The sequence below is a fragment of the Eptesicus fuscus genome, chromosome 9 (assembly GCF_027574615.1).
Source record: "Eptesicus fuscus isolate TK198812 chromosome 9, DD_ASM_mEF_20220401, whole genome shotgun sequence".
In the NCBI taxonomy this organism is placed as follows: Eukaryota; Metazoa; Chordata; class Mammalia; order Chiroptera; family Vespertilionidae; genus Eptesicus; species Eptesicus fuscus.
The window spans coordinates 71,038,265-71,055,074 of record NC_072481.1 but is presented as its reverse complement, the minus strand read 5'-3'; the positions used below and the strand labels follow the sequence as shown (position 1 = coordinate 71,055,074).

The window sequence follows — 16,810 nt, the reverse complement described above, 5'->3', positions numbered from 1 at the left end:
TTTTTGTTAATCCTCACTCAGGGATATTTTTCCATTGATTTTTAGAGAGCATGGAAAGGAGGGAGAGAGAGAGAGAAATATTGATGTGAGAGAGACACATCAATTGTGTTACCTCCTGCACGGGGTGCCGGGGATCGAGCCTGTAACCGAGGTACACGCCCTTGACCGGAATCAAACCTGGGACTCTCCAGTCCGCTGGCCAACACTCTATCCACTGAGCCAAACTGGTTAGGACAGGGCTCATTACTTATATAACAAACATTAGCGTGTGGACGAAAAGGAGTGTGGAGGAGGATGAGCTCCGTGGCGGCCTTACACACCCGGAGACCTAAAGGAGCCACACAGGATGGTCTGACCATAAAAATTCCTAACTAAAAGCGGGTCAGAGTGGGTAGTCACATCCTAAGCCTGTAGCTTCCTTGACAAAGGTCAGCAGTTACCTTGGAAGTTTTTATCGCTGTGCATCTAAGATAACGTACCTTTGAAATGTCAGAGTAATTTTCTTTTCCCGACCCCTCAAAGGCACAGCCCCTGGCACCAGCAGGAGACACGTTGTTATCTTGCTGCCCACATACCGTCTCTCTGTGCTGTAAATGTCAGCTGTCTCCTACCCACCCCTGTGAGAGAAGCATGTGCCTCTCACTTTGCTTTTTATCTAATCCCGGTGATTGCCCGCTTTGCGTTCTCCTGCTGCCCTAATCTACCACCAGTGGACTTCATGGAACCCCTCTTACACCTCCTCCTTTGAGTCTAATGTATACAATAAGATGCAAAACTGTCCATTCTCTGGAGCATTTTCTCAATCCTTTGAAATTTCTCTTCCTGGCCGTTGCCATCAGTTTGGCTCAAATAAATCTTCTAAGACGTTTTCCTAGGCGGGACTTTGGCCAACAAGGGAAACTAGTAATGCTAGGCACGAGGTGAATCATGCCACCCTTTGCCCAAGGAAAGCGAGAGGGTCCCACACCTGCGGGCACAAGACAGCAGCTTGGCCTTGGAGTGGCATCCTCAGCTGTGAGCTTTCAGGACAAGGTGGCCCGGACTTTCAAACGTGTATCTTTGTAACCATACTATGAACTGGGGCCTCACCTCCAGCACTTGTAGCAGCCTGGAGGAAATGTAACTGAGGCCATTCTGGCCCAGTGCAGTCAACTCCACAACCCTGATTTTCAGAGGGAAGGAAAGGGACTTCAGTCTGTGCTGCCTGCCACCAATAGGAGACTCTGTGTGACCCCTCATCAGCCCCTGGAGACTCTGTGTGACCCCTCATCAGCCCCTGGAGACTCTGTGTGACCCCTCATCAGCCCATGGAGACTCTGTGTGACCCCTCATCTCTTTGAGCCCCATTGTCATGTAGAGAAAAAATCACGCTGCTTCCTGTCCTGGGTCTGTGAGGTCAACCTATATAGTTGCATTGTTGGCAGATACAAACAAGATTTCCATTTTCTTAGAGCCTGACCTTACTGACATCCTGCCAGTCCTCTGTTCCGTCTCCGTCCACATCCCCACTCACGTTCTGGCCTCTTGACCAGAGCCGCAGACACTCTCTTCTTAGCTCCTTGTTCCTTCCTTTGTTCTGACACCCTTGTCGTCATCCTGGATCAAGCATATTCTCTCATTTTCCTGTCCTTTCCATTTCCCATGCAGGGGGCTCGGCAGAGATGGCCCGGTGCTTCCCTGAGGAGGGGAGTCCCCGGTGTGTTGGGGGGTCCTGCTATCTCCTCAGAGCTCTCATGGCGGAAGGTACAAGGAGCCCGTGCACTTTGCCTGAGGAGGGCCCTCTTCCCGCCCCAGATCCAGCCTGAACAAGGCCAGGTCCCGGGCATCTGTCCTTTGGACTCTGCGTAGCGCCCTCTCAGCCCGTGGGGTGCTCTCCGGAGAAATCACAGCCAAACTCTCTGAGCTACCGGCTCATCTCAGGGCGAGAGCAGCTCGTGGTGCAAAGCCAATCTGTTTCCTAGCTGGTTTGGTTTCATTGCCTCCTCCTCCTGTGGACCCTGGGGCTGACCACCGATCTCCTCCCTCGCAGACACAGCACCATGGCCATCGGCATTGCAGTGGACATTCTGGGCTGCACGGGCACTTTGGAGGACCGAGCAGCCACCCTCAATCGGGTCATCCAGGTGGCGGTGGAGCTGAAGGACTCCATGGGGGACCTCTATTCCTTCTCGGCCATCATGAAAGCCCTGGAGATGCCGCAGGTACGTTTCCACTCGCTTCCTGCAGCCCCGCGGGCCTGTGTGTACTTCCTGTTCGCGAGCCCGGGCTCAGCAAATCCCGGAGGGCGTCAGTCCGTCTCAAAGGGTAAGTGGAATCCTAGTGAAAGCTGCTTTGATTAGGGGGCAACCAAGAATAGGGTCCTACGTATTTTGGCGGTTTTTAAAAACAGTGGGTAATGGCCGAAAGCCCACCCTTTCTCTCTGATGCACAATAAGAAGAGTCACCCTCAACATCGGGTTCCTGAAGAACCAACCTGGCTGACGCGCCTGGCGCAGGTGTGCCGGGTAAGGGAGAGACTGCGTCCCTCTGAGTCGCCAAGCGCGCGGGCAGTGTGGGACAGTGACTGGGGAACAGCCACGCGGGGAGCTTACAGCCGAGAATCCCCAGAGTGCTTTATCTCCTGGAATGTTCCTCAGGTTACCTAAAACAGCCTCTCTTACTAAAAACTCCAGATTTCTGAACCATCTGCCATATAGCCCCCTAGGGAGAGGTTCTGAAATCGGGCGCTTTGACTGGATCTGCTTTGACGGGCTGTTTTTAGGATGTGTCTCAAAACTGCAAACGTGTGTTTGAAATCAAACGGACCGCAGAGAGGAGCACGGTCCTGTGGCCTTGCTCGCGCAGATCCCGCTTCCCGGCTGTGCTCTGCGGCCCTAGGTGCGTGGGGGACCCCCTCTGCAGCCCTGTAAGCCCCGTCTGCAAACAGGAGCCCACAGCCGCTCGCCACCCAGCGTGGCTGCTCAGAGCCCGATTGCCCTGGACACCCCGGGCCCTCGCTGACGCCCAGCGTCGCCCCCGGGAAGGCAGCTACGGACACGTGTCCGGCGGGGCTTGTTAGGAACATGATTTCCTGCTTGAAAGCAAGGTCACCTGAGAAACAAGAAGTTGAACAACTTGGTTCTTTCGTCGTATACACTGGGGAGGGGGTGTCAGTTCCAAGTAGAACGTAATATTCCCAGAGTTTACAAACTTCTCTAGAGGCCCTGGGATTTGGTAGGGCTGATGCTGGGAATAGGCAGGCTCAGCCATATTTTCATGACATACTGGCCTCCGCAGTATCAGGAGTTCTAATTTTTCGTTCAGGTGCTTTCAGTTGGCATGAGATTTATTTCCTCTTTATCCGAACCTGCGTACAATTTTGAGAGCCGAGCCAACAAGCTCAGCTGTGTGAGTCGCCCTCCAGCCCAGAGCTCCCTCAGAGAGTGGCAAAGAGGGCGTTTGGTGGCATTACATGGCTGCTGTCCGTGACATCAAACTCCCCGGTCAGGGTCTTATCCCGGAGCACGTTACCAGGCCTCTGTAGGCGGCGCCCTCCCCTTCTGGGGCACCTCAGCGATGAGGGGACAGCCTCCAGGTGCTCAGGGCCCCGGTGAGTCAGCACTGATTGCGGAGGGAAGTGGTAGACCCCGCGGAAACCCCAGAGGAATCCCATCCTGTCTGTGTCTCACCATCCAAGCCCGCCGCTGCACCATAGCCGCACGGCCGCTCTCTCTCCCAGCTTCTCGCACAGGAGCGCATCCAGCCGATGGGCTGGGCCTGGAGACAAGGGCTCTTTCAGAAAGGAGAAGCGTGAGGCCGAGGAGGAGCAGGGGCGGTGGGGGGAGAGGGCAGCGTGGTGGGTGGCCGGAGGAAGACCAGCCCACATCCTTTCCTTCCCAGAAAATCTGCTGGTGTGGTCCCTGCTCCCCTTCACTTGGAACACGCAGGCGCTCTGAGAGGCCCGTAACATGAAGCTCGGCTCTGTCCCTTACCTCAAGCAAGCGCCCTCATCGCTTCTGGTGTCTGATCTGTAACCTGAGGCCAGAATACCTGCTTCATAGGGTATTGCGAGGACCAGATGAAATTCCTCAGATGCCTGAGCTGGCGCTCGTTCCCTAGATATTAGCGCCCTTCCTCCCTCCCTGGCTTCATGTAGAAACTTCAGACGCTTAGGCCTGCGGTGTCATGGTGCGTGGGGGACCGTCTGACTCAGGGCAGAGTCAGAGTCAGGAGCTCATGTTGGTGTTGACTACATTATTCCAAGAAATGTGAAGGAATGAGAGGCGGCCTGGGCAGTGGCCTGGGCAGTCCCCTGTGTCTCAGACGTCACTACTTAGGAGTTCCATGGACATGCTGGCCCCGCCTCCCCACAGCGTCTCCTCGGTGCAGCCTCCAGGGGAGACAGCTGGCAGCTCCTTTCCACCTTTAAAACGCCTGCACTCCTTGACCCGGTAGTTCCACTTCCGGACATGTATCCTCCACACATTGTCACATGTGTGCACATTTGCAAAATCTTCACGAGGGAATTTTGTAATTGAAAACTGGAGGCTGGTTAAAATGTAGTGTATCCTTAAAGTGGAACATAATACAGAAGTTGAACAAAATAAGACTGTTCTATGGTGTTTTCTATGTACTTATACGAGAGATTTCCAAATAAGGAACAAAAAATATGTGTAGTATGACGTGCATTTATTTATTTGCAAGTAGAGTGTATGTGTTTACACAGACATACATACACATACAAGAAATTGATGAGAGGAGTTGTCCCTGGGATGGGCCTTCAGAGCACAGCAGACAAAGACAAGGGTGGGGAATTAACTTTTCTCTGTACGCTCCTTTCAACTGCTTTGACTTTTTTAACATGTGCATCTATCATCCATTCTAAAACTTAAGCAAGAAGGTCATTTTAGCCCTGGCCGGTGTAGCTCAGTTGGTTGAGCGTCATCCCATGCACCAGAGGGTTGCTGGTTTGCTTCCCAGTCAGGGCACATGCCTGGGTTATGGGCACAATCCCCATTAAGGCGTGTGCAGGAGGCAGCAGATCGATGTTTCTTACATCGATGTTTCTCTCTCTCCCCCTCTCCTTTCCTGTCTCTCTAAAATCAATAAAAATGTATTTTAAAAATTTTTTTTAAAAAGGACCTTTTACAAAATAGCAACACCTTTCTTTCTTCCAGATTACAAGGCTAGAAGAAACGTGGACTGCCCTGCGGCGCCAGTACACCCAAACCGCCATCCTCTACGAGAAGCAACTGAAGCCATTCAGCAAAACTCTGCACGAGGGCCGAGGTGAGCGCAGGGTCAGCTGAGCTGCCCCATCGGTGCCTATAGGACCACAGGTCGTGTCTGCTCTGGTTTGGTCAAAGCATTGAGCAGGGCATGTTCTGAGCCCCGGCGTTACCTGCAGGATTCATGTTGTCCCGAATGGAGGATAGCATTCTTTCCTAGCATGTATCCCTTGATCATCTATATCTTTTTTTTAAAAAAACATTCAGTCAGGCCCTCTGTCTATTTTTTTAAATCAGATTGGTGTTTTTGTTTTTGTCTTTTTGCTATTGAGTTCTGTAAGTTCTTTATTAGTATTTTGGATATTAATCCCTATCAGATACATGATTTGCAAATATTTCCTCTCATTCTGTAGGCTGACTTCACTTTGTTGATGGTTTCCTTTGCTGTGCAGAATTTTTAGTTTGATGTCGTCTCACTTGTTTAGTTTTGCTTTTGTTGCCTTTGCTTTTGGTGTCAGATTCAAAAACACATCACCAAGCCCAATGTCAAGGAGCTTACCACCTACGTGTTCTTCTAAGAGTTTTATGGTCTTAGGTCTTACATGTAAGTCTCTAACCCATTTTGAATTAATTTCTGTATGGAGTGAGATAGTGGTTGAGTTTCATTCTTTTGCATGTGGCTGTCCAGTTTTCCCAGCACCATTTATTGAAGACTGTCCTTTCCCCATTGTATGAATATTGGCTCCTTGGCTGTAAATTAATTGACCATCTGTGTGCGAGTTTATTTCTGCTTTCTCTTTCTATTCCTGTCTCTATGTGTCTGCAGTGGGTTTTTAATGCCAATACCATACTGTTTTCCTTACTATCATTTTGTAACGTAGTTTAAAATCAGGGAGCATGATGCTTCCACCTTTGTTCTTTCTCAAGATTGCTTTGGCTTTTTGGTGTCTTTTGTGGTTCCATACAAATTTTAGGATTGTTTGTTCTATTGCTGTGAAAAATGGGAATTTTATTAGAATTGCATTGAACCTGTAGTTTGCTTTGGGTCGTATGGACGTATTAGAGAGTGCAAAGGTATTATCCACCAGCCTGTGTTCCCGGAGAACACCTCCTAGTCGTGTGCCACCCCCGAAACCTATCCCTCAGGGTGAAGCTCCAGGACAAGCAAATCGGCCTCTTTCACAGAAAGATGGGGCTGTTTTCCAGTCTTCTCTGGGCGGGGAAGGGGGAGCCTGCCAAGCACTCCCTCTCCAGTTATTACGATCCGATGGGACCCAAGAACACAACTTCCCCTGAGTCACGTGACCAGGGAGAATTCCTTGGGTGGCGGCTGCAAAAACCAGGGCTCCAGCTATTGGAGGCATGGGAATTCTGTTTCCTCCATGATTGGTCATTACTTCCTCTGAATTACTAACTGACTTAAGGCTCCTCTGGGAGATACGGTGCTCTAGTCCACAGCAGGGGGAGAGCACAAAGTAGTGCCCACCCTTTGAGGTCTCTGCAAAGGATTACAATCAACCCTCAGATGTATATTTAATAAAAACCTGCCTCTCGGGCTGCAGTTATGATGATAAGCTCCTAGGCCACTGTTGCCTCTTGCTGTGCTCTGGGGGCAGTAGCTGTTTAAGAACTCTTTCTCCTTCGGTTACAGTCCTGTGGCACCCATGGGCATAAGTCCCACTGGCCACCAGAGCCTGGCAATGCAGAGGTGTCCCCTGGCAGCAGCCGTAAACATCGGGTGCCAGACAAGGATGTGAGCTCCTTTCTGAGAGAGACCAGTGAGCTGGAGCAAAGCTGCGGAGGAGCTTATAGATGGCTCCCACAGAAAAGAGAAGAAAAGCCCTGGCCAGTGTGGCTCAGTTGGTCGGAGGGTCATCTCGTACACCAAGAGGTGGTGGGTTCAATTCCTGGTCAGGGCACATACCCAGGGTGTCGGGGCACGTAAGGGAGACAACCAATCGCTGTTTCTCTCTCTCAAATCAATAAAAAATATCCTTGGGTGAAGATTAAAAGAAAGAAAAAAAAGAAGAAAAAGGAGGAGGAGCCTGGTATTTTAAAAATAAAGAGGCACCCGCTGGCTAGAGTGAGGCCGAGTGTGAAGATGGTGGCTGTCCGCTAGCAGGCCCCTAGATGTGGCTCAGTTACATGACAGCCCTCTCGCTGAGCGCGGGGCAGGTGACTCAGAGCATGTGAGCCCTTTAAGAGCTATTTCTCAGATCATCATAGTCTCTAGGTCTCATGGACTTGAGCTCCATTGGTTTTTAAAGCTAGAGCTTTTGAAGACTTGACTCTCAGCACAGGTCTTAGAAGTTGGGGTGCCCAATGTGGGGGTCAAACCCCTGGCTCCTCAGGGAGAAGCTCTGGGTTTTGAGTTCCCTCCAGACTGTGGGTCGCTGTACCGGGCTTGGGGTTTATGATGAGACTGTGTCCCAGCCTCTCCCACATGCTTCCACGTGGGCCTCTCTCATTGGCCTGATGTGTAGGAGTTCCTTTTTCCAGAGGAAGTTGTTCCATATTTAGCTGCAGATTTAATGTGTCCAGGGAGGAGGTGGGACTAGGATTCTCCTACCTCACCATCTTAACTTTGGGAGAAAAAAAAATGATCTGGAAAAAAATGTTACCCCTTGTTTTTCAGAGTCCACGTGCGTCCTCCCAAACAATATATCAGTCCCCCTGCTGATGCCTCTTGTGACTTTAATGGAACGACAGGCTGTCCTTTTTGAAGGAACCGACACGTGGGAAAAAAACAACGAAAGCTGTGAGATTATGATGAACCATTTGACAACAGCCCGACGCATGGCAGAGGCTGCACACAGTTACCGGATGAACGCCGAGAGGATCCTGGAAGGTAAGAGCTGCTTTTTATAAGCCGCTGTCTACTCGGAATAGTCATTGGAATGAAGGAATACAAGAGCATGGATGTTCTCAATTAGAAAAGACCAAGTAGGAAAGATTGAGGCATGGGAATTCTGTTTCCTCCATGGTTGGTCATTACTTCCTCTGAATTCCTAACTGACTTAAGGATCCTGCTTCTCTCTTCTTTGTAAGTATTCTGTTGAGTCATTGGCATAGAATAAACAGAGAGAAAAGGTCAAGAAAGCATTGGTCAGCTTGCCTACCTCTAATAATTACTATTAGAAAACATGATGGGCCAACCTAAGGAGTCAGAGTTTTACTTGACTTCATTTATCTGCATGCCTCTTCTCAGTCACGCTGGGAACGGAGCTCCCTGCTCTTAGCGTAGAAGGGTCCAACACAAGCAAAGGCACTAGAAGAGCGTGGGGGAAAGTACCAAACACAAGTACTTGGGTTTGGGTCAAAGTGTGTCTTGAGGAATGGCCAACCAGGCTGACGAAGGAAGTGGGGAGGCCTCCATGTACGTCTGTGGCTGAAGAGGAGCCAGGGAAGGTGGGAGGGTGCCATCACATGGTCACATTGGTGCCTCAGATCTGGCGTCTACGTGGAGGAAGGTGGGAGGGCTGAAGGCTTATAGGCAAAAAGACCAGTTAGGAAGCAAATGCAAGAACAAGGACTTGACTGAGGCAGTTATCAGGGTCGACTAGGTTCTCATCCTCACCAGATAATTTTTCCAAATTCTTTAAGAGCCAACAGTTTGATCCACAAGGTTAAGAACTTAATGGGGTGAGAGAGGTTTATTATTTCATCCTAAAACAAAGCTGTCGCCTCGGAACCAGAAATTAGGACTAAACAGTTTGCACTATGCCTGATAGAGGTGTAAGCATTATATACCTGTTTCATTTTTTTTCCCTCAGAAAGTTCTCCAAGATTAGCAGTGTAGAATTCAAACAGTAAAAGCACATAACTCACCAGATAGTATAGTGCCTGCTTATATAAAGCCAATAAATGTATTACATTGGATGGTGCCTAAGCCAAAAGCGTGCTTGAAGTTGTTCTATTGCACATTACTTTAAAGGTGTCTGATGGTATTTCTTGGTTGATCCTGCTACAGGTTTACAGAGCAAGTTCCCATTGCTGGGCCTGACTGTGAACCCGCTAAGGGTAGATATTTGCTCACCATCATATCCCCGACACCCAGCCCGGAATAGGGACTCAAAGCATATTAACTGAATGAAGGGAAGTTGTCACCTGCCCTCTGGTTGGTTATCTGTCAAAGATATTCTGGCATCGCAGGGAAAGATGGACTAAAAATTATCTATTATCCCCTCATCCACCAAGATCCTCTGATCTAGATGGTGGGAATATATTTAATGACAGAGCGCAGTACTCCAGCAATAATCGAGGATGAGGGCCCTGGCCAGTGTGGCTCAGTTGATTTGGTGTCTTCCCATCCACCAAAATGTTTTTGGTTCAATTCTTGTCAGGGCACATACCCAGGTTGCGGGCTCAATCCTGGGTTGGGGCGTGTAGGAGGTAGCCAATCAATATTTCGCTTGCATCCATGTTTCTCTCTCTCAAAAGAAAAAAAAATAAGGATGAGAACCACATGCTTGTGTGACTCTTTGGCTAGAGATTTCCCCTCTCTAAGAGTTGACTGAGCATCCTTGGCCTTAAGTAGACCAGATAATTCTCTTTTAGAGAAGAGGAGAGAGAGTTGAGAAATAGGCTTACACATATAGTTGTCAACTGACTTTTTTTCAATCTTTTTTTAGTCAATTGATTTTTTTAAAATATATTTTTATTGACTTCAAAGAGGAAGGGAGAGGGAAAGAAAGAGAGACACATCAATGATGAGAATCATTGATCGACTGCCTCCTGCACACCCCCACTGGGGGTCGAGCCCACAAACCAGGCATGTACCCTTGTCTGATCGAACCCAGGACCCTTTAGTCCTCAGGCGGACGCTCTATCCACTGAGCCAAACCAGCTAGGGTTGTGTTTATTGGTTTTTTAGAGAAAGAAACACCACTGTGAGAGTGAAACAACAATCAGTTGTTTCCCGCACACACCCTGACTGGGAATCTAACCTAGGTATGTGCCCTGATTGGAAAACGAACCCACAACCTTTCTTGGTGTACCAAGTGATGTTCCAACCAACTGAGCCACCCAGCCAGGCCTGTCATTTGATTTTTGACAAAAGTGTCAAGGTAATTCATTGGGTAAAATATAGTCTTTCAGCAAATGGTGCTGGAACTATTGAATATTATATGCAAAAAAACAATCTTCACCTCATACCATACACAATAATTAATAAAAAAATGATCATAGAACCAAAATATGAGTAAAGTAAAAGTAAGTGGAAAGCTCCTATAAGAAACTACAGGGGCCTGGCCAGTGTGGCTCAGTGGTTGAGTGTCGACTTAAGAACCAGTGGAATGACGATTTGATTCTCTGTCAGGGCACATGCCCGGATTGCAGGCTTGATCACCAGTGGGGGGGTGTGCAGGAGGCAGCCAATCAATGATTTTCTCTCATCATTAATGTTTCTATCTCTCCTTCTCCCTTCTCTCTAAAATCAATTTTAAAATATTTTTTAAAATATATGTATTTTTTAAAAGAAAGAAAACACAGGAGAAACTCATTGTGACCTTAGGTTAGGCAAAGATTTTTTTTTAGGATACAAAAAGCATGAACCATAACAGAAAACACTGATAAATCAAAATTTAAAATTTTGCTCTTTATAAACACTGGTAACAAAGTGAAACAGCAATGCACAGATTAGAAGAGAATATTTGACAAACATACAGGATGGGACAAAAGGAGGTTTATAGTTGTTCATATGGAAAATAATAATTAATAAATAATAATACAAGAATAAACTGTTTCACATACACAACTGTAAACCTACTTTTGCCCCTCTATATCTATAAAGGACTTATATCTAGAATATATAAGGAATTCTTAGAACTCAATGAGAAGACAAACAAGATTTGAATAGACACACCAGAGATGATATGGAATGACAAGTAACTACCTGGAAAGATCTTCAAAGCATTAGTCATTAGCAAGAATAACAATACTAAAGGTTGGCAGCCTGTGGAGAAAATAGAACCTTCGTGTTACTGATTAGAATATAAAATGGTGGAGCCATTTTGGGAAAGAGTTTGAGTTTCTTAAAAGTAAACATATATTTACCATATACCCTAGCCGTGGTCGGCAAACTGCGGCTCTTTGGCCCCTTGAGTGTGGCTCTTCCACAAAATACCACGGCCTGGGCGAGTCTATTTTGAAGAAGGGCGTTAGAAGAAGTTTAAAAAATTTGGCTCTCAAAAGAAATTTCAATCCGTTGTACTGTTGATATTTGGCTCTGTTGACTAATACGTTTGCCGACCACTCCCCTAGTGTTTCCACTCTTAGAGAAATGAAAAGCACATGTCCACACAAAAACATATACATAAATGTTCATAACATTATTCATAATACTCAGAACTGGGGACAACCCAAATGCCCACCTGCTGGTGGACGGATAAACAAAATGTCACATGTCCATGTAACTGAATACAACAATAGAAAGGAATGCATCAGTGATAACACACAACAACATGGAATAATCTCAAAAACACCATGCCAGGCGAAAGAAGCCAGACACAAAGAAAAGTCCATGTTATATAAGTCTATATTAAATTTCTAGAAAAGGCAAAACAGCAGCAACAAAAAGCCGATTCGTGGTTGGTGGGGGTCTGAGGTAGGAATGGGGACTGACTGCACAGGGACACGAGGGAACTTTCTAGGTGACGGAAGTGTTCTCTAACTAGTGGTGATGGTGGTGCAGCTAAAATGGGTGAATCATGACATGTACATGATACATCAATGAAGTTGTACAAGCCTACAGGTACTTGGACCACTCCTTCTCACAGCACAACCCACAGTGGCTTAGTGAGCTTACTTGTTACCCTTTCTCTACAGGTGCTCAGGTCCGTGAGAGTGGGACTCTGCCCTCCCTTACATACAGCAGATCCTGTGCTTTTCCTGGGGGGATTGTTTAAAAGTTCTGAGAGATGAAGTTCATTTTGATCCTACTTTAAATGAGCGAGTTTTCCGTCTGTTTTCTACACTGTTTTAGGCAGAACTGAAAAAAACACGTTTTGTTTTGTTTTGTCCATATTAGGTTTTCAACCAGATGAAGAAATGAGTGAAATCATCAAGACTGAATTTCAAATGCGATTGCTATGGGGCAGCAAAGGCGCACAAGTCAATCAGGCAGAGAGATATGAGAAATTCAACCAGATTTTAACTGCCCTCTCACGTAAATTGGAGCCTCCTCCTGTAAAGCAAGCAGAGCTTTGATGACTCTCCAGAGAACGTTCAGATATTGCTTCAAGCTTCTCCAGTTTCTTCTTTGGAAAAGCTTATCATTTGAAGAAGTAATAACGTGCAAATCTGACAACATACAGGCTTTTAGTATCCACAGGATATTAAACATGTAAATTGCACAGAGCACACTTATTTATGAGTTGTTTAAAATTACTACTGATTTTTAAATGAAAGATAATTTATTATTAAGGTAACTATTGCTAATGTTGATCAGCAAATTTAAGAGAAGACACTAGCTACGTTGACTGGTTGCTTTCTATTACCGAGGTATTTAACCATTTTAGTTTTAATTCCATGTCAGAAAAGTGTAAATAGAAAAGAATTTAAAAGCATGAAACATTTCAGACGGTATCAGTTGTATGATATTCTTTAACTATGAAAAAATGTAAATAGCCATATGAAAATATATCTTTTTGTGAAACAACTGTATCCAGACTCTTTACTATTAAACAACCATCATAGTACAATAACTTTATCTCCTAACCTTGCTGGGTCACCCTCCTCCCTAGCCACTAGATTCTGACAGTAAACAAAAAATAATGGTCTGATGTGGACAATTAGGAGACAGTGACTAGCGATACAAAGAGGAAGACATAGGCTCAAAATCAAGCTGTGGGGCTTGCAAGTTCACCTCCCCACGCCCCGTGTGCCGCACAGCACCGGGCACAGAGTGAGCACCCACAAGCCAGTATATTTCATGCCATCACAAGTGTTTCAAAACAGTCGACTCTTGTTTTTCCTCTAGCTGATTATTAGAAGTTTTCTAGATTTTTTACTTCCCAAAGGGTGTACTTTCTAGTTTATCAGTATCCCTCTTAAGTTTTTCTATTGTAGAAAATTTGGAATACAAGATTACAAAATAAACTTAATCACTCTGCCACCAACTGTCAAACACCAATTTGGTTTTTCTTCTGATCTTCTAAATAATTTTGAGACCATACACAAGAGTTTTATATCCAACTTTTCTCCAACAAGTTGCAATCTGTCTTTGTTGTTGTTGAGAGTATTGCAGATGTCCCTCATTTTTGCCCCTATGCTGCCCTCCTCCACCAGCTGCAGTGTATCTTTAAAAAACATACCTCTGGTCAGGCTTGGGGTGGGGGCCTGGGATGCCAGATACCTAGAGGGAGAAACTTAACTGTGTGACTCCAGAGTGAGAGAGCTGGAGGGACAGCCACCATTGTCTCTGTGCTGAGCCCTCTGACCCCCAACCACCCTCCCCGCCCCCCCCACACACACACAACTAAAACTGATTCTGTATTAGCCTGGTGAACTCCATTAGCTCCACCCTGACAACTCCCTGAGACCCTGCCTCGCCCAACTCACATTCTGCCCAAGGGTCTGTCAGCAGCTGAGCCTTCTGGGCAGCTGGCAGGCAGAGGTGGGTATCAGGGCGCCTTGGGCCTTTTGCTGACCTGCCCAGGTGACACCACCCTCAGTTTGCAGTGTGGCCCCTCCCATGAACATCCAGGCCCAGGACAGGCAGCTACCAACTGCAGATCACCTTGTAGCTCCCTACAGGTAGCTGGTCAAAGGCAGCATCTGACATTGACCTGCACCAGCCCCTCCCAAGAGGCCCCAGAACCAACACACCTGGGTGGCCAGCTTCAGACCAAAACAGGCCACCACCTGATTAGCTCCATAAGTGGCACACCCAAAGAGAGGTCTTGGCAGGCACAAGACCCCACTGGGGTAAATCCGACTCCTTGGGGTCAGATTCTACACAGCATCTCATATTCTGTGGTCAATCCTCACAGCCAGTCAGCCTGAGGGTTAATCCCACATACTGAAGTGCTAATAGCAATCAAGGCTCAACTACAACAGGAGGGCACACACAACCCCAGAAGGGGCACTCCTGGAGCATCTGGATCAGGTGATCAGTGAGACTGTGCCACTGGGTCCCACAGGACACCTTCTACATAAGGCCACCCTGCCAAGACTGGGAAACGTAGCAGATCTACCTAATACATAGAACAAACACAGAGATAAAACAAAGTGGAGAGACAAACGTATCCCAAATGAAATAGGAGAAATCTCCAGAAAAAAAGGACTAAATTAAATGGAGGCAAGAAGTCTATCAGATACAGAGTGCAAAACACTAGTTATAAAAATGCTCAGAAACAAAGAATAACTGAAATGAATACACAAGAAGGAATCAACAGTACATTAGATGAAGCAGAGCATCAAATCAGCATCTAAATAGAAGACAATGTAGCAGAAAACACCCATTCAAAACAGCTAAAAGAACTTTAGAAATTAGGATAGTTTAAGAGACCTATGATACAACATTCAGTGTAACAATGCTGGAGAACAGACAAAGCAAGGGACTGAGAAGAAATAGTATTTGAAGAAATAATAACTGAAAACTTCCCTAACCTGGCAAAGGAAGTAGACATATAAGTTCAGGAACTGCTGAGAGTTCCAAACAAGATGAACCCAAAGAGGCCCACACCAAGACACATCATAATTAAAATGCCAAAGATTAAAGATAAAGAGAAAACCTTAAAAGCAGTAAAGGAAAGACAGTTGCTTACAAGGGAACTCCCATAAGACTGTCAGCTGATTTTTCAACATTAACTTTGTAGGCCAGAAGGGATTGGCATGAAATATTCCAAGTGATAAAAAGAAAGAACCTACAATCAAGACTACTCTACATAGTAAGGCTCTTATTTAAAAATGAATGAGAGCTAAAGAGCATCCCAGACAAGAAAAAGCTAAAGGAGTTCACCACCACCAAACCAGTATTACAAGAAATGTTAAAGGGACTTAAGAAAAAGGAGGAAAAGGGATATAAATATGAACAATAAAAATGGCAATAACTATATACATATCACTTTAAATGTAAATAGACTAAATGCTCCAATCAAAAGACATAGAGTATCTGAATGATTAAGAAAACAAGGTGCTGCCCTAACCGGTTTGGCTCAGTGGATAGAGCGTCGGCCTGCGGACTCAAGGGTCCCAGGTTGGATTCCGGTCAAGGGCATGTACCTTGGTTGTGGGCACATCCCCAATAGGGGGTGTGCAGGAGGCAACTGGTCGATGTTTCTCTCTCATCTATGTTTCTACTCTCTATCCCTCTCCCTTCCTCTCTGTAAAAAATCAATAAAATATATATTTTTAAAACATATTGATGGACATAAAGGGAGAGATCAACAGTAATATATTCATAGTAGGGACTTTAATATACCATTGATATCAACAGGTATCAATGGTATATTTTTCCAGACAGAAAAACAAGGAAATAGCACCCTTAAATGACACAGAACAGATGATATTTTTAGAGCATTTCACCATAAAGCAGCAATATATACATTCTTTTCACGTGCACATGGAATATTTTCTGAGATAGACCACATGTTAGGCCACCAAACAAGTCTCAATAAATTTAAGAAAACTGAAATCATATCAAGCATCTTCTCCAACCACCATGGTATGAAACTAGAAACTAAGAAAACTGAAAAAACACACAAACACATGGAGTCTAAATAACATGCTACTAAACAATGAATGTGTTAACAATGAGACCAAGGAAGAAATCAAAAGATATCTTGAGACAGATAAAAATGAAAATACAATGACCCAAAAATCTATGTGACACAGCAAAAGCAGTCCTAAGACAGAAATTCATAGCATTATAGCCTACCTCAAGAAACAAGAACAATCTCAAATAAACAATCTAATGCTACACCTAAAGGAACTAGAAAAAGAATAACAAAGCCCAAAGTGAGTAGAAGAAAGGAAATAATAAAAATCAGAGTGAAAATAAACAAAATAGAGTCTAAAAAACAATACAAAAGATTAATGAAACCAAGAGCTGGTTCTTTGAAAACATAAACTTGAAATTGATAAACTTTTAACTAGACTCACCAAGGAAAAAGAGTGCTTTCCCCAGCTGCCAGTAAGATGCTCAGTCCTTCGGTGGAAGCTAAGCCCACGTGAGACCCTCACCTCATCCAGCAATGAGCATCGTGCCCAGAAGCACTTGCCCAGCCCTCGCCCATACCGTGTCTTCTGTCTCGGAGCTCACCTGCATCTACTCAGCCCTCATCCTGCATGATGATGAGATAACAGTCACAGAGGATATGATCAATGGCCTCCTTAAAAGCAGCTAGTGTAAATCTAAACCTTTCTGGCCAGGCTTGTTTACAAAGGCTCTGGCCGATGTCAACATTGGGAGCTTCATCAGCAATGTAAGGCCTGGTGGACCTGCCCCAGCAGGTGTTGGGGCTAGAGATCCTGCCCCCTCTACCACCTCTGCCCCAGCTGAGGAGAAGAAAGTGGAAGCAAAGAAAGAATCTGGGGGAGTCTGGTAATGACAAATGCTTTGGTCTTTTTGACTAAACCTCTCTTGTAACACATTCAATAAA

The 16,810-nt window shown here is 45.8% G+C and overlaps 1 protein-coding gene and 1 pseudogene across 6 annotated transcripts in view; both read left to right on the top strand.

The window, feature by feature from the left end:
• The window catches only part of BCAR3 (BCAR3 adaptor protein, NSP family member), a 113,419-nt gene extending 100,555 nt beyond the window's left edge, over positions 1–12,864 (top strand). For 5 of the 6 annotated variants that reach the window (XM_054721384.1, XM_054721389.1, XM_054721385.1 and 2 more), the window contains 4 exons: positions 2,030–2,201; positions 5,157–5,268; positions 7,843–8,055; positions 12,235–12,864. In XM_054721384.1, coding sequence (XP_054577359.1) covers positions 2,030–2,201; positions 5,157–5,268; positions 7,843–8,055; positions 12,235–12,413 — 676 coding nt within the window. In that variant the 3' untranslated portion in view covers positions 12,414–12,864. Of the gene's footprint in view, positions 1–2,029; positions 2,202–5,156; positions 5,269–7,842; positions 8,056–12,234 lie in introns of those variants that run through there. The other variant, XM_054721388.1, reaches the window with a different exon arrangement.
• A 3,538-nt stretch (positions 12,865–16,402) lies between these two features.
• On the top strand, positions 16,403–16,810 carry LOC129150321 (60S acidic ribosomal protein P1-like; annotated as a pseudogene).